Source organism: Labrus bergylta, chromosome 15 (assembly GCF_963930695.1).
Source record: "Labrus bergylta chromosome 15, fLabBer1.1, whole genome shotgun sequence".
Lineage (NCBI taxonomy): Eukaryota > Metazoa > Chordata > Actinopteri > Labriformes > Labridae > Labrus > Labrus bergylta.
In genome coordinates this window covers 26,193,510-26,218,236 of record NC_089209.1, presented here as the reverse complement: position 1 = coordinate 26,218,236, position 24,727 = coordinate 26,193,510, and the positions used below count along the sequence as shown (strand labels likewise).

The 24,727-nt window shown below is 41.3% G+C and overlaps 1 protein-coding gene across 4 annotated transcripts in view; it reads left to right on the top strand.

Annotated features, from left to right (window-relative positions):
- Window positions 1–24,727, top strand: part of LOC110002207 (adhesion G protein-coupled receptor F5) — a 37,391-nt gene that overhangs the window by 4,231 nt on the left and 8,433 nt on the right. For 3 of the 4 annotated variants that reach the window (XM_065963943.1, XM_065963940.1, XM_065963942.1), the window contains exons 2-21: window positions 946–1,019; window positions 1,261–1,312; window positions 7,661–7,696; window positions 7,968–8,108; window positions 8,232–8,399; window positions 8,656–8,685; window positions 9,782–9,922; window positions 10,046–10,213; window positions 10,499–10,528; window positions 11,634–11,774; window positions 11,898–12,065; window positions 12,351–12,380; window positions 13,486–13,626; window positions 13,749–13,916; window positions 14,061–14,090; window positions 14,210–14,812; window positions 17,666–17,748; window positions 17,872–17,924; window positions 19,122–19,243; window positions 19,387–19,608. In XM_065963943.1, the coding sequence (XP_065820015.1) occupies window positions 946–1,019; window positions 1,261–1,312; window positions 7,661–7,696; window positions 7,968–8,108; window positions 8,232–8,399; window positions 8,656–8,685; window positions 9,782–9,922; window positions 10,046–10,213; window positions 10,499–10,528; window positions 11,634–11,774; window positions 11,898–12,065; window positions 12,351–12,380; window positions 13,486–13,626; window positions 13,749–13,916; window positions 14,061–14,090; window positions 14,210–14,812; window positions 17,666–17,748; window positions 17,872–17,924; window positions 19,122–19,243; window positions 19,387–19,608 (2,601 nt within the window). The remainder of the gene's footprint in view (window positions 1–945; window positions 1,020–1,260; window positions 1,313–7,660; window positions 7,697–7,967; window positions 8,109–8,231; window positions 8,400–8,655; window positions 8,686–9,781; window positions 9,923–10,045; window positions 10,214–10,498; window positions 10,529–11,633; window positions 11,775–11,897; window positions 12,066–12,350; window positions 12,381–13,485; window positions 13,627–13,748; window positions 13,917–14,060; window positions 14,091–14,209; window positions 14,813–17,665; window positions 17,749–17,871; window positions 17,925–19,121; window positions 19,244–19,386; window positions 19,609–24,727) is intronic. The other variant, XM_065963941.1, reaches the window with a different exon arrangement.

Genomic DNA, 24,727 nt, shown 5'->3' with positions numbered 1-24,727 from the left:
CATTAAATACAGGTGGGGTCATACCTGGCTCCCTCTCTCCTTTCGTTTCCACTCGTGGTGGATCGCTGTGGCACGGCAGAGCCCGGTTGTTGGTGAAGTGGTTTTGGTCTGAAAGTGGCCGTGACGCTCGTTGTTCCTTCCCAGCGTGGCTGTCTGCTGGTGCCGTGGGAGACGGGTTGCTCTGTTGGGATCTGTTTGGGTGGTTGTACGTGCTCTAATGAGGTCTGTGTCAGAGAGTCTAGAACTAAAGAAGCCTTTTTGAGGAGACGTGAAACGTCTTCAAGGTCTTCAACCAGTCCATTTACCATGACCTGGATGACTGAGAACCTACACAGACATCTGACCTTCTTAAACCTTTGGGGTACCTGATAGCCCACGTACAGAGGCTATAATCTAGCAACTGGGGTCTTCAAATCTAACCTCGGCCTTGGGTTCGTTGCCTGCTCAAGAGCAAGACCAATTTCCAGATTTATCCCCCCCTTGGAATGAACCGGCGAAATAAGGCAATGCAAAATAAGAAAATGTTAAACATGTGAGTTAAATGTGATTAGGGTGCTGGTGGCCTTGGTTTAAAAGTGCGCGGAGGCTGTGGTTTGGGTTCAAGTCCACACGTTGTTCCCTACTCTCTCTCTCTCCATGATTTCTAACTCTCTCCCATCTCTAAATGGCATAAAAAAGCCCCAAAATGAACCTTGAACAAATAGTGATTCATCACGATTTCATTTTATTTTAAAATACGTCTCATTTGGCAGACCTACAAATACATGGTATGCCCTTTGCAGCCACGCTAACACTCTCCGTCTTTGATAAAGAATGATGTTTGAAACTGTATCTATTTCTTAACCACCTTCTCATTTTCAGTATCTCTAGAAATTCTACTTATTTCCTCCCATTAAATCAAATAAGTAATGACAAAACTTTGTGTTGGCTGTATTTCCTCTCTAGTCGGGATGGGGTTGCCAAAGGCCGCAGCATGCGTAGCTGTTCTCCTGGTTATATACTACAGTCTGGATAATCAGGTAGGAACACAGTCTCTACATGTCGTTCTTCACATAAGAATCAAAAACAATTATTAAGTTATAGCCCTCAAGTTGGAAGTGCTGCATCATGAGATACTGCATCTGGAGTGATTTGGTGACATAACAAATAATTTATCATGTTTTGTATGTTTGGTAATGAGGTGCAGATTTGCTTTTGTTTAAGACGGGCTTTACGAGTGAATTATTATAATTATCATTATTTATTGTATATGTTTTCCAGGAAGTGATGGAAACAAAAGCATCATATAATCATTCCAGAGGCAAAAGACAGGGTGAGTCACATTTTCAACGACAGATCCGATTTCATCCAAATGTTTCAGCTCTATAAGTGGTGCTCTTTGCTACGTGTGTGCGCTCAACAGAGCACAGAGTGTTCACTTGTTTGGCTGTCTTTTTCTTGTCTATGGGTCAAATAAATTGTCAAACAAATCATCACCTGATGCCCTGCTCAGGAAAACACACGTCACAACAACTTAAAGACGCTACTAGCTCAGCTACACTGCAGAATCCCCCACTCTCTCCTCCCAAATAGTTATTGACTGCCTGGAGAGCTGAAGGCAATAAAGATTTATTCTATTCTATTCTATAAAGAAAACATGGTGGCTTCTAATGTTACTCTTTAAGGTTGATTTCATTTCACACTTAATTATTATTATTATTCTGAGGCTTTTAGGACATAAACAGAAAACTACTGATCAAAAGTTATTAACATTCCTCATATTAGTGCACACATTATTTAGTGTTGCTATGACAACTCGCACATTTCAAATAACACTGTAGTCATTTTCAATTTGTAGGTATTTCACTGATTAGATCTCTGAAGGCAACAGAATTTTAAAAGTGATATTCAACACAATCCAATGCAAAATGTGGTTGACTTTAAATCAGGAACCTTTGTAGACAAACGTTATAGTCTTTTACTCATTTTAGATTCATAAATTGTTGGGGCAGCTGGGGCTCAGTGGTAGAGTCGGTCTTCTCTCAACCGGAAGGTCATTGGTTTGATCCCCAGCTCCTGCAGCTACATGTCCGATGTGTCCTTGGGCTAGACACTTAACCCCAAGTTGCTCCAACTGCCTTCGTCAGTAGCGTATGCATGTGTGTGAATGGGGTTAGTAACTTCTGATGGACTCTTTACATAGCAGCCTCTACCATCAGTGTGTGGATGTGTAGGTGTGACCTGAGGTGTAAAAGTGCTTTGAGTCGTCAGAAGACTAGAAAATAAATATACAAACTCAAGTCCATTTACAGTACCATTTGGCCAGTAGCTGATGTGTTGTATGCCCTGAAACCCTAAACTAAAGGCTCTGTTTCTGTCTGATTTATGCTGTGTGGGGTAATTACCTTACCTAACAAAGAAGTATCTGTGAAAGATAAAGGAATGCTTCCTCATACTCTTTCTGAAACAGGTGTGAGAACTTTGATCTGATCGTTGGAATCCGAGGCATGCAGTGTGATAAAAAAAAACCCACAGGGTTTCCATGTCAAGAGATTACAACTTTTCCTGTTTATGTCCTACAAGCCTCAGAATATGAATATAATTTTTTAAGTGTTAAATTAAATCCACCTTTAAGATTAAAATTTGAAGCCATTATGTTTTCTTTGAATATAATATAATAGAATACATCTTTATCGTAGGAAGCCAATAACTTAGACAACATAGCAGCTACATTTACACATTAAAAACAGTTCAGATCTCATTGGTTATGTTGTAAGATTAAGGTTGTTTACTGCATTCGGGATAATTGACTTCTTAATTAAACACATTTTTAGTTGCCAAAGGAACTCTATAGCGTATCTCAGAGCTCAGAGGCTCAAACTGTGGGCGGCTGTGGCTCAGTTGGTAGTCAATTGTCTCTCAACCGGAAGACCGGGCTCCTGCAGCTACATGTTTGATGTGTCCTTGGGCAAGACACACAACCCCAAGTTGCTCCCACTGCTTCATTGTCGGTGTCTGAATGTGTACTGTATGAATTGATTAGTTAAAACTGATGGTCTCTCTACACAGCACACTCTACCATCAGTGTGTGAGGTGTAGGTGTGACCTGCGGTGTAAAAATGCTTTGAGTAGTCAGAAGACTACAAAATAAATATACAAGCTCAAGTCCATTTTCCATTTCCATTTAACTGGCAGAAAGGGGATGGGAGTTATCTGCAAAGATACTCCTCGCTTTCATGATTGTCCTATCAGTAATTCATTGAGACAGGGGTTTTTGTGGTTTACTATTTTTCACTTTTTTCTGAGTAATTTGAGGCAGTTTTTACTTGGAAAAATCAATATGTAGTAAAAGTATGTCATGTTTTTGTATGGTTTACTTGAATCTATGTAACATCTCAACACACTGTGAAATACAGAAAAAGATACGATAAGATTAACCTTGATCTATCCCACAACGAAGAAATGTGCAGCGTTACAGCCGCCAAGACAGAGCTGCAATTGTTACACATGTGGTCTGAACATTCACAGTTTTATAGAAAAGCAACGTCAGGCACACAGTGTACATAAAGTTGAAAATGTATTTTCACCACAATAACAATAATAACTACACAGTATGTTAATTATACACAAAAATAAACATATTAAAACATTGCATTGACTTTTTCAACACATGTTTAGAGACATGCAAGTGTTGTGTTGTGATACTGGTGTTTGGTAGAGTTGTGGTATTCAATTGTTTTCTAAATGCTGTGTTGTTAAAGGGGCTATAACTTTTTAAATATATAAATCATTTTTTATCGCCCATTAATAAGCGAACGGTTAACTGATGTGAAAAAGTAGATGTTCACTGTCTATCTGTGTTGCCTGTATAAAATTTTTCCCCGAGTCGTATTTTCCGCTAAAGTTCCAGGGAGTGACATTTTATGCACGTTCTCAGCGTCCTCCTCACTCCGCTCCGCTTACAGAGATCAACAGTACAAACTCATCACACACTCCTGCTCTCAGCCAGTGCCTGCAGAGACTGTCGTTTGTAGGATGGAGAATGAATACAGACACACAGACTCCTTCACAGACTTTCACATGTGTATGATCACTTACCTTCTCTGTAAAATCGCTAAATATCTAGTGTTTCGCGGCTGATGATGATGCTCGTTTGTATACGTACGAGCATGTATGACGAGCGTGCGAGGGAGAGCGAGCAACAGGTGCAGTTCGCCTAACGGCCATGCAGTATCGCTACAAACACAGTATTTTTGAAAGTTACATATAGCCCCTTTAAAGAAGCAATATGTAACTCTGACCCCTAGTGTTTAAAATGGGTACTGCAGTCCAAACTCCTCCCTAAAATCGCGGTATACTCAGATATGTATAAAAATTTACCAACTGTGCAAGACTGTTGCAAAAAATTTCCCCTGGGGTACACTTGGGTCATTTTAACAGTTAATTCACTACATATGCTACTTATTACTCCTTTAAAGATCCCATATTATGTCCTTTTTGGGGTTCGTATATTTAATCTATGTACCTACTTTTGTACGTTCACAATAGCTTAAGTCCGAAAAAAGCGTCTGTTTTCATGTACTGCTCCTCCTTGCTCCCTCTACGCTCTGAGTCTGTCAGCTACACTCTGCTGAGCCCACACTGTTAGACCCCACATGGGCCAAGTCTGCTCTGATTGGTCTGCCGATTCGCTCTGTTGTTATTGGTCAGTTGCTCAGCACGCTTCTCGGAAATTTCAACATGAGCTGCTGGGCTTGCCACAACGAGCCAATGGGCTTAGATCAGTGATATCACACTGACAATGATGAAATTTTTATCGAGGGGGTCTAGAACCGAGCGTTACGTGCAGCTAATGCTGCAGCTAATAGGAGGACGTAGGAGAAGCCGCGTTTCCGCGGACTTTGAATTTTTGCACATAGATGTGCCTAAACATGCACAGGACACTTGGAAAACACACTAAAGAGCATATAAACCCAGAAAAAGCATAATATGGGACCTTTAAAGGAAGGATGTGCAACCTTTTGATCCAGTAGATTTCACACTTGAGCACCAACATGAAACCATGCTGTTCACATGAAGGAGTTATAAATTGGAACGCACCATAATTGAACACCATTAGGCGCAAGTGGCGGACATAAATTGTTCTTGGCTTGAACTGCCATTGCCTGTTGGCTGCATTGTTGTGTTAACGAGCCAATGTTAGCGCTCTTTAGTTAGCTCATAGCTTCACGTAAATTAACATGGAATGAGCGTGATCTAAAAATGCTTACATGACATTCAGATAAGTAGTGAGTATGTTCTTCTTCTTTTCTCTAGTAGTTGACTAAAACAGCTTTTATACACAAGGGGAGGAGCCGGCCGTCCCGTCCATGTAAACACGGCTCTGACAACAACACAGCCAGCGGGACTCAAGCGTCTCACTCATTGTAGACAGTCAAGACTCAGAGAGACATTTACAGAGGATAGACTGGATTTCTGATAAATTTATGTGTAAAATGTTGCACATTCTTCTTTTAAATTGATGTTTTCTTAACTTTGTAAATCTATTTCACACCACATTCCCGCTCTGTATCAACAAATCCCATACCTTCACATTCACAGTGTACTGTAACTTTTATTCTTTGTGCTGTTTTTATTTCCCTCTTTATTGTCTTTTTCCCATCTGTCAGGATGTTGTTGATGTTAGTGATGGGAAAAGCAGTTCTTTTCAGTGTACTGAATCAGTAGAATCAGTTCATTAAAGTGATTCGTTCAAAAGATTCGTTCACCGAATCGTTCAGTACTTCTCTGCAGCTCTGCCTGTGAATCAGAATTTAATAAGCTGAAACACGGCCGAACAGTTAGTTCTGCTCGCGATCGTACTGAGAACAGCCGGTGGTGAATAATAAGCCAATGAGCTGAGAATTTAGTTGGATAAAGCTACAGTTTGCAAACTGAAAGCTGCTAAAACAATCACATTTATTTTCCCTGACCGTTCTGTTCAGTATGTTCAGTACACGAATCACTCACTGACTGACTGACTGACTGACTGAGAGGGAGAGACAGACTCGGAGGCGGAGCTCTCGTTCAGTACGTTCAGTGAACGAATCACTCACTGACTGACCGACTGAGAGGAAGAGAGTGACTCGGAGCTCCCGCTCAGTGAACGAGTCACTCACTGAGCATCAGTCAGGGCGCGGTCTCACTGGTCATCTGTACCGTGCTGTACCCAAGCACGATTGCCCCCCACAAATATATTCTATGCCAGAACAGTTATATTTTAAATTATATACGCAGAGCAAAAAAAATGATGGGCTTAGGCTACTTTATGAGTCTCTCTCTCCCTCTCAAGCCCAATTCACAAATACTCCGTGCACGCCGCGGTCCGTCAGCGCCGCGCACTACGTTGTACTTCACTCTAGTCAATCATTGTGTTCACACAGGGCGCGCTGCGGTCCGTCTCCGGCACGAGCCACCGACGGCACTGCCGTCCAAATATGCAGCGAGTCTATTTTCACCGGAGTACGCTGCAAGTTTGCGTCAAGCTGGACAGAATATGACAGCCCGGACAGGAAGTCAGACAAGAAAACGCACAGAGAATCCGGTCAATTTCAAAATAAAACACAATATACAGACTCGCGATCGTATTGTTCACCACTTTATCAACATTACGTCAAAACAGACACCGAATTAACAACAATGCATCCTCAGAAAGACAAAGCAACATGTTGTTTGCATGTTTTTGTCTTTATTCCCGCGGGATCTTGTAGTTCTCATGTGATGTGTCATGGGTGCGCTCCGCTGTGCTGACGTCCCAGAAACGGTTCCAGTGTGAATGGCCGCGAGTCGTCCGACAGAGCAAAACTGTGGTGCTGACGGTCCGCGGCCCGCACGGAGTATGTGTGAATTGTGGGTTAGTCAGTCATTAATTCACTGAACGCACAGAACAGGAGTTTTGAATCTCTCTCTCCCTCTCAGTACGTTCAGTGAGTGATTCGTGTCAGAGCTTCAGTCAGCACGTTCAGTGAACGAAACACTGACTGAACGTGAACGAGCAAGACTGCGAGTCACCAGCCTCAGTCACACACACACTGTACTGACTGAAACACGATCATTAGTAGATGTTAAAACAGTCAGCTGAGTGAAATTAAGTTGGATATAAAAGCCGTTTGCAAACTGACAGCAGCTATAAAAAGCACAAACATTTTCGCGACACCTAAATGTTAAATAATATATTTTCTACTTCCTCAATTTTGGAGACATGAGAGGGAGAAGTAGGGGCGGGCTTGAGCGATACAGGGCTCCCGACCGACTCCGTCCTGTTGATTCAGTCAGTACGTATCACTGACATGAAAGGGAGAGGGAGGGCGGGCTTTGAGCGACTCTTACGGTCTAGAGAGAGAGACACGAGACGGGAGAGAGGAGAGCGCAAATGAAGTTGAGAAATTAACAACTCTTTTCAGTAAGTGATTCAGTTCAGTTCTTTCACCCAGATGATTCGTTCGTTTTGAACAAATCATTCACGACTACACATCACTGGTTGATGTCTTGTGTAAAGCTCTTTGAATTGGCATGTTTCTGAAAAGTGCGACAGAAATACATTTGCCTTGCCTTGCCTCCGCTGTGTTTGAAAATGTTTGGGAAATTTATGATATGAATACTGATCATTTTTTTTGTTTTGTTTTGTATTGTATATTTACAGTGTCACCAACACAACCGTCAGCTACAACAATTAACGGTATGACGCATGACATGCTGAGATCTGTACTGGTGTCTTTAATCACACCCACTGGCTCTGTAAAGTAAATCAAATGGCATAGCTTTTAACTATGCAGAAAATATTCAGTATGTATGCCTCTAGGCTCACAGAAATTTTGTACACCAACAGTTAGTTCAGCGTACAGTAATTCATGTTTTAATCTCTCTACATGGGAATATTTGTTTTGAAAAAACAGTTTTAAATAGGTGCTAGACTTGTATTATATATTTCAACCTCTTCTTCTCCGCAGTACCAATGGATTTTGATTTATTGCTTGATTTGACCATCCCAGTCTCCATTTTGCCACTACTGAGGAACAGTCTGAATAGCATCTCATTCCCCTTCACGCTCAATCAGTCTCTACAAGTATTGGATATTCAGTTCACCACAGGTAAGAACTTCAGCTGCTTTATTCATTTTCAGGTATAATTTAAATGACTAAATCAATGAATTACTGTCCACAAATGCATGAATTGTAAACACTTGCTTTATTCTCTCTTATATTCTTTGAAAGCGTGCTTTCCAAACTCCACCGGAGGCCTGCAGTGTCAGTGTGAGGATCAGTTTGCTTGGCCGTGTGACAAGTGTGACGTCTACGGTGCATGCAGTAATGTCACCGGACCAACCTGTGAGTGCATCAATGGACGTCCTTCTGATGGAGAGTACTGTGAACCAATCACAAGTAAGCGTCACTATTTTGGATGTGTTGAGATAATAAAACTGCTCAGTTTTCTGGAGCACTATACTGGATCATAAGTTAGCATCAGTGTTGTGTTGCTGTTATGATTATTATAAGGTTAATATCTGAAGATATGCTCTATCTACCTACTCGTCCTGCACACCTTGTCAGAAACACAAGTTTGGTTGTGTTCTTTGATTCCACAGAGTCAAGTCGAATGTGATTTCCTCACGATTTTCTTTCTCATGTTTCTCTACAGGTATTAATCCATGTCCCACTCCAACTCCTGGTATGGAAAATTACTAAAGTTGAACCTATATGTCCATAGTTAAAGCTACTAGTTTTGGCAGGAAGAGAATATTTAAGGGTCAATAAGATTAGTTATTGATGCAAAAAGTTTCTTAAAGTCAGGCAGCTGTGGTTCAACTGGAAGGTTGGGGGTTTGACCCCCAGCTCCTGCTGCCACATGTCTGATGTGGCCATGGGCAAGACCCCAAGTTGCTCCTGCTGCATCGTAAGCAGCGTGTGAATGTGTATGAATGGATTAATTACTTCTGATGGTCTCTTTACACAGCAGCCTCTACCATCAGTGTGGGAATGTGTAGGTGTGACCTGGGGTGTAAAGGCCCTGACACACCAAGGAGACCGTCCGACGTCGGTCTGTTGGTGAGCGGTCACCACCCTAGTCTTTGCAGTGTGTCCAGCTCCATCACTACCCGTCAGCCCCAGTTGGCCTTTTTTTGGCCGACTCTTCATGTTGAATCTGAGGAGCCGGCGCAGTTGGGGGTAGGAATCTCCCTGATTGGCTGTTCAGCTCAGCGAAACAGGAGAGCCAGTGCACGGGAAGAAATACGGAAGCGCCTCTTCTATTCTTGTTCCACTAATAAAAGACCAAGGGCTGACAACGCCAGTGCCATTTTCAACTTTTTATCAGATATTATTCTCCATTAGAAGTACCTAGTGTTGTGCGACAGCGGTGAGAAAATTGTCTTCTCTTGTCAAAAGAACGGTTTATTTTTCCGCGTTCTTCCTCGTCCTCTTCCGGTTTCCCTTTTTTGGATTGACGATTACAGACTATCGCCACCTGCTGGCATGGAGAGTTATTGCCTCTCGCGTGTGCGCAGAACGTCCATGGTTGTTTGGCCATATACTGCAGTCATTGAAGTGTGTGTTCTAGTGCAACTTTTTGGCTAAGACAAAAGGCGTCACCCGCCGTCGCCACAGGTGGCCTTCGTCACCACCAGTTCTCGACAGTCTGCTTGGTGTGTCAGGGCCTTAAAAGCGCTTTGAGTAGTCAGAAGACTAGAAAAGTAATACACAAGCTCAAGTTTATTTACCATTTACCATATTTACCAGTTTACGGCTTATCCTGTTTTCTTCCGCAGTACCAATGGATTTTGATTTATTGCTTGATTTGACCATCCCAGTCTCCATTTTGCCACTACTGAGGAACAGTCTGAATAGCATCTCATTCCCCTTCACGCTCAATCAGTCTCTACAAGTATTGGATATTCAGTTCACCACAGGTAAGAACTTCAGCTGCTTTATTCATTTTCAGGTATAATTTAAATGACTAAATCAATGAATTACTGTCCACGAATGCATGAATTGTAAACACTTGCTTTATTCTCTCTTATGTTCTTTGAAAGCGTGCTTTCCAAACTCCACCGGAGGCCTGCAGTGTCAGTGTGAGGATCAGTTTGCTTGGCCGTGTGACAAGTGTGACGTCTACGGTGCATGCAGTAATGTCACCGGACCAACCTGTGAGTGCATCAATGGACGTCCTTCTGATGGAGAGTACTGTGAACCAATCACAAGTAAGCGTCACTATTTTGGATGTGTTGAGATAATAAAACTGCTCAGTTTTCTGGAGCACTATACTGGATCGTAAGTTAACATCAGTGCTGTGTTGCTGTTGTGATTATTATAAGGTTAATATCTGAAGATATGCTCTATCTGCCTACTCGTCCTGCACACCTAATAATAATAATAATAATAATAATGTCAGAAACACAAGTTTGGTTGTGTTCTTTGATTCGTTAACCACAGAGTCAAGTCGAATGTGATTTCCTCACAATTTTCTTTCTCATGTTTCTCTACAGGTATTAATCCATGTCCCACTCCAACTCCTGGTATGGAAAATTACCTTCTATGTTTTGCATTACTAAAGTTGAACCTAGATGTCCATAGTTAAAGCTACTAGTTGAGAATATTTAAGGGTCAATAAGATTAGTTATTGATGCAAAAAGTTTCTTAAAGTCAGGCGGCTGTGGGTCAACCGGAAAGTTGGGGGTTTGACCCCCAGCTCCTGCTGCCACATGTCTGATGTGGCCATGGGCAAGACCCCAAGTTGCTCCTGCTGCATCGTAAGCAGCGTGTGAATGTGTATGAATGGATTAATTACTTCTGATGGTCTCTTTACACAGCAGCCTCTACCATCAGTGTGGGAATGTGTAGGTGTGACCTGGGGTGTAAAGGCCCTGACACACCAAGGAGACCGTCCGACGTCGGTCTGTTGGTGAGCGGTCACCACCCTAGTCTTTGCAGTGTGTCCAGCTCCATCACTACCCGTCAGCCCCAGTTGGCCTTTTTTTGGCCGACTCTTCATGTTGAATCTGAGGAGCCGGTGCAGTTGGGGGTAGGAATCTCCCTGATTGGCTGTTCAGCTCAGCGAAACAGGAGAGCCAGTGCACGGGAAGAAATACGGAAGCGCCTCTTCTATTCTTGTTCCACTAATAAAAGACCAAGGGCTGACAACGCCAGTGCCATTTTCAACTTTTTATCAGATATTATTCTCCATTAGAAGTACCTAGTGTTGTGCGACAGCGGTGAGAAAATTGTCTTCTCGTGTCAAAAGAACGGTTTATTTTTCCGCGTTCTTCCTCGCCCTCTTCTGGTTTCCCCTTTTTGGATTGACGATTACAGACTATCGCCACCTGCTGGCATGGAGAGTTATTGCCTCTCGCGTGTGCGCAGAACGTCCATGGTTGTTTGGCCATATACTGCAGTCATTGAAGTGTGTGTTCTAGTGCAACTTTTTGGCTAAGACAAAAGGCGTCGCACGCCGTCGCCACAGGTGGCCTTCGTCACCACCAGTTCTCGACAGTCTACTTGGTGTGTCAGGGCCTTAAAAGCGCTTTGAGTAGTCAGAAGACTAGAAAAGTAATACACAAGCTCAAGTTTATTTACCATTTACCATATTTACCAGTTTACGGCTTATCCTGTTTTCTTCCGCAGTACCAATGGATTTTGATTTATTGCTTGATTTGACCATCCCAGTCTCCATTTTGCCACTACTGAGGAACAGTCTGAATAGCATCTCATTCCCCTTCACGCTCAATCAGTCTCTACAAGTATTGGATATTCAGTTCACCACAGGTAAGAACTTCAGCTGCTTTATTCATTTTCAGGTATAATTTAAATGACTAAATCAATGAATTACTGTCCACGAATGCATGAATTGTAAACACTTGCTTTATTCTCTCTTATGTTCTTTGAAAGCGTGCTTTCCAAACTCCACCGGAGGCCTGCAGTGTCAGTGTGAGGATCAGTTTGCTTGGCCGTGTGACAAGTGTGACGTCTACGGTGCATGCAGTAATGTCACCGGACCAACCTGTGAGTGCATCAATGGACGTCCTTCTGATGGAGAGTACTGTGAACCAATCACAAGTAAGCGTCACTATTTTGGATGTGTTGAGATAATAAAACTGCTCAGTTTTCTGGAGCACTATACTGGATCGTAAGTTAACATCAGTGCTGTGTTGCTTTTGTGATTATTATAAGGTTAATATCTGAAGATATGCTCTATCTGCCTACTCGTCCTGCACACCTAATAATAATAATAATAATAATAATGTCAGAAACACAAGTTTGGTTGTGTTCTTTGATTCGTTAACCACAGAGTCAAGTCGAATGTGATTTCCTCACAATTTTCTTTCTCATGTTTCTCTACAGGTATTAATCCATGTCCCACTCCAACTCCTGGTATGGAAAATTACCTTCTATGTTTTGCATTACTAAAGTTGAACCTAGATGTCCATAGTTAAAGCTACTAGTTGAGAATATTTAAGGGTCAATAAGATTAGTTATTGATGCAAAAAGTTTCTTAAAGTCAGGCGGCTGTGGGTCAACCGGAAAGTTGGGGGTTTGACCCCCAGCTCCTGCTGCCACATGTCTGATGTGGCCATGGGCAAGACCCCAAGTTGCTCCTGCTGCATCGTAAGCAGCGTGTGAATGTGTATGAATGGATTAATTACTTCTGATGGTCTCTTTACACAGCAGCCTCTACCATCAGTGTGGGAATGTGTAGGTGTGACCTGGGGTGTAAAGGCCCTGACACACCAAGGAGACCGTCCGACGTCGGTCTGTTGGTGAGCGGTCACCACCCTAGTCTTTGCAGTGTGTCCAGCTCCATCACTACCCGTCAGCCCCAGTTGGCCTTTTTTTGGCCGACTCTTCATGTTGAATCTGAGGAGCCGGCGCAGTTGGGGGTAGGAATCTCCCTGATTGGCTGTTCAGCTCAGCGAAACAGGAGAGCCAGTGCACGGGAAGAAATACGGAAGCGCCTCTTCTATTCTTGTTCCACTAATAAAAGACCAAGGGCTGACAACGCCAGTGCCATTTTCAACTTTTTATCAGATATTATTCTCCATTAGAAGTACCTAGTGTTGTGCGACAGCGGTGAGAAAATTGTCTTCTCGTGTCAAAAGAACGGTTTATTTTTCCGCGTTCTTCCTCGCCCTCTTCTGGTTTCCCCTTTTTGGATTGACGATTACAGACTATCGCCACCTGCTGGCATGGAGAGTTATTGCCTCTCGCGTGTGCGCAGAACGTCCATGGTTGTTTGGCCATATACTGCAGTCATTGAAGTGTGTGTTCTAGTGCAACTTTTTGGCTAAGACAAAAGGCGTCACCCGCCGTCGCCACAGGTGGCCTTCGTCACCACCAGTTCTCGACAGTCTGCTTGGTGTGTCAGGGCCTTAAAAGCGCTTTGAGTAGTCAGAAGACTAGAAAAGTAATACACAAGCTCAAGTTTATTTACCATTTACCATATTTACCAGTTTACGGCTTATCCTGTTTTCTTCCGCAGTACCAATGGATTTTGATTTATTGCTTGATTTGACCATCCCAGTCTCCATTTTGCCACTACTGAGGAACAGTCTGAATAGCATCTCATTCCCCTTCACGCTCAATCAGTCTCTACAAGTATTGGATATTCAGTTCACCACAGGTAAGAACTTCAGCTGCTTTATTCATTTTCAGGTATAATTTAAATGACTAAATCAATGAATTACTGTCCACAAATGCATGAATTGTACACACTGCTTTATTCTCTCTTATATTCTTTGAAAGCGTGCTTTCCAAACTCCACCGGAGGCCTGCAGTGTCAGTGCGAGGATCAGTTTGCTTGGCCGTGTGACAAGTGTGACGTCTACGGTGCATGCAGTAATGTCACCGGTCCAACCTGTGAGTGCATCAATGGACGTCCTTCTGACGGAGAGTACTGTGAACCAATCACAAGTAAGATTTTCCACATTTGCGAAATGCTTGAAAATGGATATCTGCTCTGACACATGGTTTTGGTTGTGTTCAATTATCTTTAAAGATGTGACTTTCTTATCATATCTGTAATGAAAAAACTCAAACTCAAATGTCGCTCCACAGGCATCAATCCATGTCCCACTCCAACTCCAGGTAAGGGTACTCTTTGCTATTGTTTTTGTTGATCAAGTTAGGAGAGCTTGGAGTATTTGAAGGTCGGGAAATGAAATTATTTATTGATGCTGAGTCTTTTAAATTCTTGTGTTTAACAGAGATGTTAACATCAACAGTGAGGACAACAACAAACACAACAATGATGCCAAACACAACAACAATGCCAGTGACCACAACAACAATGCTAAACACAACAACAATGCCAGTGGCCACAACAACAATGCCAAACACAACAACAATGCCAAACACATCAACAATGCCAGTGACCACAACAACAATGCCAAACACAACAATGCCAGTGACCACAACAACAATGCCAAACACAACAACAATGCCAAACACATCAACAATGCCAGTGACCACAACAACAATGCCAAACACAACAATGCCAGTGACCACAACAACAATGCCAAACACAACAACAATGCCAGTGACCACAACAGCAATGTCAAACACAACAGCAATGCCAAACACAACAAGGCCAGTGATCACAACAACAATGTCAAACACAACAACAATGCCAAACACAACAACAATGGCAAACACAACAACAATGCCAGTGACCACAACAACAATGGCAAACACAACAACAATGCCAGTGACCACAACAACAATGCCAAACACAACAACAATGCCAGTGACCACAACAACAATGATGCCAGTGACCACAACAACAATGCCAGTGACCACAACAATAAATGGTGAGGCACAATGATCAAGATCTATGAAGGTAGATATGTTGCAAAATGTGAGAACTTGTAGAATGAGATGTGAGAACTTGTAGAATGTGATGTGAGAGCTTGTAGAATGAGATGTGAGAGCTTGTAGAATGAGATGTGAGAGCTTGTAGAATGAGATGTAAGCTTGTAGAATGATATGTGAGAGCTTGAAGGAAAAAAAAGTGAACTTGTATGTAAAAATCATAATTTACTCAGATTTTTTTTTTATTACTGGTGCCTATTATCTTTTACAACCACAACTCTCCAATTACAACTTCTCAAATCTGCAGCTACAACTGCACAAACTACTTTTCTCGTGTGAATCTGCGCTGCTTGAGTTTTGCAACACATTTTGCGAGACGTCTGTAGCAAAACAAATTTGTACTTGTAGAAATGCCCCCCTCCCCCCGCTCTCCCGTGTGTGTGTGGGGGGAGGGGGGATTGACCAATCAGAAGGGAGGAATTGCAGGTACCGGGGTGAAGATAGTTTCATATTTGACATTCGCCTGTGTTCACGTCGATTACCTTCAATAGCTCCGAGTCAAAGCCTCGATTTCTCACAGTTTGGGGATATGTTGGAGAGCAGATTAAGGCAGACGTTTCACAGTTTTGATAAACTTCAAATAACCAAAAATGACGATGCAGCTGTGAGCGCAAAGAACTGATTGTCTGTCCAACGCGCCGGTGACTATAGGCGGAGTTAGGGACTGTCGTAAAAGTGCAATACAGCTCATTTCAATATTCAATAACTTCTTTGTTTTTCAACATAGACATCTCAATCCACTGCTGTTATAGAAGGTGACAGCCCTTAACATTTCAGGCCAATGACTACAAAAGAAAAAGAAAGAAAAAGAAAAATAACTCTGCAAATCATCATTATCAATGACATATTGCCTTAAATAAGCACATTTCAAGGTTATAATGTCAATAGAGTTCTAATTTTTTGACAGACGGGTCTTGTGATGCAAAAATCGTCATTTTGCCTCACTGGAAGCTCCTTTTCAGACATAGAAATACAAAGATTTCCCACCTCAAGGGAAAATGAAGGCAGGACAGACACAACATTTCTTCAAGGAGTGTGTGTCAACAGGAACCAGTACACATTAATTGAATATTGATGGTGCATTTTAATTTTCCATTCCAACCTTGAAAATTGCACATTTAAAGCGACAGGCCCCTGATAATGGTATTAAGGCATTTGTTAATGGCCTTCTTCACAAACTATGAGCTGTGAAAGTTGTGAGAGGATGTTTGGGACACATGAGAGTTGATTTGATGTCAATAAAATCAAAAATGAGAAATCTATTGAGATTATAACCTTGAAATGTGCTTATTTAAGGCAATATGTCATTGATAATGATGATTTGCAGAGTTATTTTTCTTTTTCTTTCTTTTTCTTTTGTATTCATTGGTCTGAAATGTTAAGGGCTGTCACATTCTATAATAGCAGTGGATTGAGATGTCTATGTTGAAAAACAAAGAAGTTATTGAATATTGAAATGAGCTGTATTGCACTTTTACGACGGTCCCTAACTCCGCCTATAGTCACCGGCGCGTTGGACAGACATTCAGTTCTTTGCGCTCACAGCTGCATCGTCATTTTTGGTTATTTGAAGTTTATCAAAACTGTGAAACGTCTGCCTTAATCTGCTCTCCAACATATCCCCAAACTGTGAGAAATCGAGGCTTTGACTCGGAGCTATTGAAGGTAATCGACGTGAACACAGGCGAATGTCAAATATGAAACTATCTTCACCCCGGTACCTGCAATTCCTCCCTTCTGATTGGTCAATCCCCCCTCCCCCCACACACACACGGGAGAGGGGGGGGGAGGGGGGCATTTCTACAAGTACAAATTTGTTTTGATACAGACGTCTCGCAAAATGTGTTGCAAAACTCAAGCAGCGCAGATTCACACGAGAAAAGTAGTTTGTGCAGTTGTAGCTGCAGATTTGAGAAGTTGTAATTGGAGAGTTGTGGTTGTAAAAAATAATAGGCACCAGTAATAAAAACAAATCTGAGTAAATTATGATTTTTACATACAAGTTCACTTTTTTTTCCTTCAAGCTCTCACATATCATTCTACAAGCTCACATCTCATTCTACAAGCTCACATCTCATTCTACAAGCTCTCACATTTTGCAACATATCTACCTTCATAAAGATCCTTATCTTTGGACATTTACAGTGTAACTGTACAATGTTAAGTCGAGAAAATTGTTAGATAATCTAAAGGGATAGTTCAGGTTTTTGGTGTGCCGTTGTATGAGGTTCTTCTTAGGAGATGGCGGTCAGCTTGGCCCCCTGTATTGAGAAACTGGCTGAAGCGCCGGCACAGATGCTTGACTGCATCAAACGGGTACATTTGTAGCACAAAACAAAAACAAACTTCTGTTTGGCTGAATCATACTGAATCCTCTGCTCTCCTATAGGGACACACCTCCAAACCTTCTCCCCTTGCACAAAAGGAGTTATCAAACTGGAACACACATTAATTAAGCACTAAGCACTGAGCGCTAAGCCCTAAATGCAAGCGGAGAACAAAAATGTCCGTGTCTCGAGCTGCATTGTTGTGTTAGCAGGCTAATGTTAGCGCTCTTTTGTTAGCTCGTAGCTTCATATTGCATGTAAATTTACACGGAATGACCTTGTTCTAAAAACTCTAAGTACTGTATGTGTATCACCTCTTGTGCTCTCAACACCCCCAACCACTGATTCTTCATTCATAGATATCTATTTAAGGAAGGAATAAAAGGCAAATCAACCAAAAAAGTAATTAAGTTTTATGTTTCACATGAAATTACCCCCGTGTGATAACTGCTGTATCTGTCGTAGAACTTTCCTTTGTCCTGGATATAGACTTTGACGAATCCTTCAATGAAGAATCAGATATTGTTTTCATCAATGCAAACAGAGCTGTAAGTCTTTGTGTTTCTTCTTTCTCAGTCATATTGTTTTATTCTAAAGTTGAATCATTGATTTAAAAAAAGAGTAATATTAAAACCAATAACAGACAAGCTTTTGTCACATTCTTTTAACAGATTCAAACGCAATGTCGGACTCCACAATCATCTTGTCAGTTAAGTGGATTCAGGTAAGCTCGTTTTTTTCATCTTATACCCTCTTTTAAAGGCAGAAGGTGTAGCATTTGACACATCATACAGCAGAAGTCAAGTATATATTGTGTACATGTTTCTCTGAGTCATGACTGTCCACAGTGAGTCCTGCTGGCGTTTGCCTCACTGAAGAAGATCTCAACAGAGCTACTGCCTGTACCAACCATTTGCGTTTGCTCTTTTTATTATGGCTTTGTATGTCAGCATTTCACATGGGCGACTGAAAGTAAATGGACTTGAACTTACATAGCACTTCTCTATTCTTCAGACTTCTCAAAGGGCTCTTACACCACATGTCACACCTACCCATTCACACACTGATGGCAGTGGTTGCTATGAAGACCATCAGAAGTAACTAATCCTATTCATACACTGGCGACGAAGTGGCAGGAGCAATTCGGGGTTAAGTGTGTTGCCCAAGGACACTGTGGACTTGTTGGTGCAGGAGCAGGGGATCAAACCCTCAACCTTCCAGTTGAGAGATGACGGCTCTACCAACTGAGCCACAGCCGGTGGTCCCTTGCACTGTGAACAAAGCAGCATATTCATTGCCTGGTACTTTATGCATGAGGCTGTAGCCTGGAGCTCTGGAAAATGCTGGCTTCCTTTTGGACATGACAGCTAGCCTACCTGTCATTACCCACAGGTCTTGTTAGCATTTGAAGCTGGGCTCGCTTAGAAACAGCAGCAACCTTGAGATTGATTGACACATGTAAAGACAAAGCAGTGTTGAACTATGACATGTTTTAGTGATGTTTTTATATTGGTTAAAACAGAAACAGCCTCTGCATCGACATTGGTTGACATATAAAGAGACGAATCAGTGTTGCACACTACATGGTGTAGTGTTTTAGTTGGTTAAAACCGGAACAGGGACTGTCCAAAACAGGGACATATTAGTGTTTTATAGATGTATGTGGGAACTGGTGACACAAAGCAAAAAAATCGCGCTAGCCACCGGGGCCGCTAGCCAAAAAGACACTTTCTGCCTTTTCTCAGCCAAGAAGGCACCAACTTCAAAATGTATTTCACATTTCTACTACATATATGACCCAATGTCAATACAGATTCATTGTTTCAACGGGTGAATGTGGAAAAGCGTAATCATGGTTTCAGGAGCAGATGGTGTCCAAGTCGAATGTCAAATGGTCATAAATGTATTTTCTGTGTTGCAGACCGGGAAGCACCATTGGAGATTATACCATAAGAGGACCTTCATTATCAGACACAGAGCTTCAAGCTATACAAACAGGGATCTTTCTAAACCTGTCGGAAACCTACCCTATAATATTTGACAGTATGACAGGTTTAATTTTTCTCTAATAAATGAAGGAAACTATATTTTTCTGTAATTTTTGCAATGGTTCCATACACATTTTTATCTTATCTGATCATTTTGTACTCTTGTTTGCACATTTGAACACGTTATTTTTTTCCTAGGTCAGTCATCCTTAAAGTTGGAACCGACTACAGTTATCTCACAGCAAGAGGCAACTGTGACATGTGGTCCTCCTCCAGCTGATCTCAATTTAGGAACCAACTGGATTGCAGAGTGGAGGTTCAACAACAGACCAATAACCAGAGATGAAAATCTCTATGAATTTTCAAAAGTGAATGAAAAAGCAGTGTTAACTCTGAAAAGATTCTTTGGTACAGACATTGGTAAGAAATCATTCAAGTAATATGCATTTCATCTGTAGATTTTATTTCTGTCTCCAAAGCTGCTTTATCGTATCCCATATCTAGTTAATTTCAGGAGGACTGCTCCTGAAATAAAACCCATAGTTTTTGCATCAGTCTTTTTTGCCGTCACCATTACACCTCTTGTCTTTCCCTTTACTTTCTCAGCTCATATGGTCATGGCAGATGGCTTATCAATAATGAGTCTCATTCTGCTTGTGATTTCTGCCTCTTACTGGAAGTTTTTTCATTTCCACTATCGCTAATGGTGGAGAAATGTTGGGTTTCGCCGAGTATCCGCTTGAGGTCACATACAAACCCATTCAAAAAAGCCAGTTTTTTACAGCACAAATTAACATTTTTAAGGCCTGGTACAAAAAATAAATAGGTCTGATTAGTTATTGTCCTGATCGGCACACACTGTAAGGAAGTGGTTTTTTTTTCAGAACTGCTCCATTTTTATCTGCTCAATTTGTTAATTGTCATGAGATATTTTTAATTTTTTAATTTTTTCACTATAAGAATAACTGATTCATTGATTTCGGTATATATCTAAAGCCCAGAATTTAAAAGTTAAATTGCAGGACGGGGAATCGATACTGACAAATGCCAAAGTATGCAGTAATGCAGATTAGTCAACAATAGACACACCCTAGTAATGACTAAATAGCTGGCAGATATCTACATTCAGTTATTGCAAAAAGACAGTTTCATAGTATATAGGTGTACCTTAAAACGGCCTGTCAACCCAACTCAGTCATCTTCAATACAGCATGATGCTTGTTTTGTATATTTAGGTCCCATTTAGAGTAAAATAGACGATTAAAGGTAGAATGTGAATACATAAAACATAAATGAAGCAGAATGAAGTACATCCTCTGTAACTAGAGACAAGAAGAAGAACATGCTCACTGCTTATTTGAATGTCACATAAGCGTTTTTAGATCATGGCCATTCAGTGTAAATGTATTAGCCATGTGAAGCTACGAGCTAACTAAAGTGTGCTAAAATTAGCCCGCTAACACAACAATGCAGCACGAGACAAGGACAATTTTGTCCAGCACTTGCACTTGGCGCTTAATTAATGTTGGTTCCAATTTTATTACTCGATTTTGCACCAAAATCAGGGGAGAGGGGGGGTTGGAGGTGTGCCGCTGTAGGAGAGAGGAGGATTTAGTGAGGAGGAGCTGTGGCCAAACAGCAGTTTGTTTTAGTTTCATGCTGGTGCTCAAGGGCGACATCTACTGGATCAAAAATCCCACATTCTGCCTTCAATGCAGGGGATGTTTAGCACATTACTTCTTTGTGATTGACCACTGTGCCTTGAAATTTATTCATTTATTTATTTATTTATTTATTTATTTATTTATTTATTTATTTATTTATTTATTTATTTATTTATTTATTTTATTTTATTTTTAATTAGGTGCAATAAAGTGACAAACTGGTGATATACAAATTAGGCACAAAAAAACCAAACAGACAAGGTCAGGACAACGACTCCAAAATACAGTAAAAAATAAATAAATAAATAAAGACAGCAAAATAAGACATCAATAGACACACATCATACTAGGAACAGAAAAACTACAAAACTATATGAAATACCTAAGAAAGGATACAAAAAGTGAAAGAGGTGATAGAGAGAGAGCGAGAGAAGGGGAGGGAGAGAAGGTGCTTAGTAAGGGGGACTTGAGAGGTGGAAGAGAGTTGAAGAGTTGAGCAGTGGTATGTGTTGAATATGTTGATGTTAAACAATGATGTGGTGTGAGAGGTGAGAGTTTGTGTAATGATTATGTTTTAGCGGAAGTTTTGGGGTTGGTTTGAACGTTATTTTATTGGAGGGGAGGATGGAGGGAGAGGCAAAGCTATTATTTTTCTTTTCTTTTCTTTTCTTTGGCCGGGTCCTGCAGCAGCAGCCCCCAGACCCTCAGGAAGGGACTTGTCGCTTGCAGGACCCGGCCTGTTCAGCGAGCACACGAGAGGGAGGGGCCACCAGACCCAGAGGAGGGAGCCCCCCCCACCCCCCGTATTGTTATTGTCATGCCCCTCCCTCTTGAGCATCCTCCCCAACAAAAACAGCTCTGTGGTGATTTGTTTGGGTGGTGTGACAGAGTGTATTTGTGTGTGTGTGTGTGTGTGTGTGTGTGTGTGTGTGTGTGTGTGTGTGTGTGTGAGGAAAGATCAGTATATATATAAAAAGAAAAAAAGAAAAAAGAAAGGGGAAACAGGGATAATAATAATAAATATGCAATACTAATTATGATGATATGTCTGATGAAGGATTGTAAGTAACATGTAGCCGAAAACTTTGGAAGAAGGGAAAAGCAATAAAAAAAGAAAAAAGAAAAGAAGAAATAAACAAAAAAAAAAAAAAAAAACCAATCAAATAAAGAGAAAACATAAAAAGTTAGCCTTGAAATTTATTTAAGTAACCTTAGTATTTAGCTGTTAATTTTTTCACAAATGTTGTTTTAAAGATGATTTATTTGCTAGCCCAAATTATTTATCCCAACCCCAAATGTTACATCCACCACAATTTATGAATTCCCTGGCAGTGGAACTGGTGGATTGCTCTCCCGGTGAGGGCAGCAGTTTCTTACTGATTTTTACTGAAGATTGTAAATCTTTGTATTTATAAATGTTAAGTAAAATAGATCTTTTCAAGTTCAAAGGTATACTACGTGACTTTCTCAGCAGCTGAGAATTCTACAGTGGCGGTGGATGTGGTTCAGTGGTCGTGGGCAAGACTCTAAACCCCAAGTTGCTCATTCTGCTTCGTCAGCAGTGTATGAATGTGTATGAATGGATTAGTTAATACTGATGGACTCCTAACATAGCAGCCTCTTCCAGGGTTGCCAGGGCCACGATTTTCCCGCAGAATTGGGCTACTTTTTAGCTGCTGCCACAGGTATTATTTGAGTGGACCTATTTTTTTTATTAATTTGTGATGTAAATGAATAATAAAATAAATAACCAACCAAATCGACAAACATATAGAACATATCCCGCAACCAAATACACATGTACTCACACAGACACATAGTCGCGATGTGCCCGCACCCACAAGCCCATGCACCCGCGCACAGTCTTGACTGAGGTTTTATAGGTTTCATTTGGGCTTGTTTTGTCACACAGACCTGGCAACCGTGGCCTATACCATCAATGTTTGAATGTGAGGTTGTGACCTGCAGAGTAAAAAATGCTTTTACTAGAAAAAAATGATACAAGCTCAAGTCCTTTTTATCATTTACCACTAACAGTGCTTTGGCTGTAAAAAAAAAAAGATTTCCCATTTAGAAATATTGCGTAATTTTTTTTTAGCTTTTAGTTTCAGTTGCTGCTCAGGGTCCCAACACAATTAAAAACGAACTGTTTTAAGTCCTTTGAAAATAATTTCCCCATTTTTTGTGTGTACTGTAAGAAAGGGAGGGCTAAGACCTGCACGCCCATGTATGCCAGCTGTACATTGATGCGGGTACCCCCCAGCTCCTTTTCGGGTAAATTTACATGCAGTGTGAAGATACAAGCATGATAAAGATCACTAGCATTAGCATGCTAACACAACAATGCACAACGAGTTGTTTTGGTTTCATGCTGGTGCTCAAGGGCGACATCTGCTGGATCAAAAAATCGCATATAAAGCCTTTAAAGGCAAAAAAGCCTCAGAAATAACTTTAAAAAAAACCAATATGAGCCAATTTGGGTAGGTTAACGTTAAATTTCACCAAATTAAATTCCACTTAAAAACAAATAAAATTGTCTTAAAATGCCATTGAAAAAGTGGTCTAAAAGAGAGGAATAGAAGTCTGATAAAATAAGGGAGAGCTAAAAGTCCTGCACTTAAAAGGTATTAGCCTAAAAGTCACTCAGTTCCAACAAAATTAAAACAGTGAGCAAATTGACCCGATCATCTGCGACTGCCCACGCCTTCTGCTTCCCTTGTAGGGTCTCCTCTCGTCGCTTGACACATACACGGGCTGCAGGCTGGGCACTGCCGAAACAAGAAAATCGTGTCTACCCACACCAAATCACACAACCACCGACCGTAATTCCAAAACCAGAGTGTTACTACTGTCCCAGAGGTATACTCACACCGCTGGCAGAGCTCCTGACTGGCTCTCTGTCTCGTCTCTCGGCATCTCTTGCAGCAGGTCCTTCTCCGTCCTCCTGCGCCGTTGCTCCGCTCTCGTGTTGTGTTCTTAAGTTTCCGGGGACCGCTCTCTCGTTCACCTAATCTGCCTCTCGTCTGTCTCTCTCTCCTCTGATTTCTTCCTGTTTTTTCTTCCGTGTTTCTTGTTTATGACCCTCCCCTTTGCCGCCGATTGGACAAAGCAGCTCTGTTGTTGCTCCTCACTGAGCATGAAATAAAACAAAGCTACACAGATGCAGGTAATCTGTCATCAGTCTCCCAAAGGCAGAAAGATATATATATATATCAATATAAAAACAAGCATAAAACCAAGAGTATTGATAAAAACACAGCAATGGCAATCAAATAAAACCAAATCGTAAATATCACAACATGAATAAAACCCAAAGTATCAAAGCATGCGTAAAAGAATGTGCAATATCAGAAAATAACTTCTACCTTATTACACCCTCGTACAGTGTGTTCTAGTGAGGACAAAAACTAATCAGACCTATTTCATTTTTGTACCAGGCTGTAAACATGTTAGTTTTTTGCATGTGGTGTGTATGTGACTTCTGATGCTTCTGCAGCCAGCCTCAAGAGGACACTTAGGGAACTGCAGGATTTTGAAGTTCTGCAATGGCTTCATTTTTCAACACCGGAGGTCGTCGCTTGGTGGGAACACACGTCAACCTTAGTAACCGAATGTCACCGAACAATTACAATGTCTGCAACAATCATTCATGATATCATCATCACAGTTTGTCTGTTTCACCTTTCGCAATAAACGGGAACACCACTCAAAGTCATTTCATTTAGGACATTTCTTTATCTTTTAGAAATGCGTTAAGACCTTTCCAATACATCGATGGAGGAAAAGTATGGTTAGAACATTAGGACATTAAAAGTCACTACATGAATGCTGCTTCAGATTGTTTCCATTTTAGAACCCGGTGTTGCTACTTCACA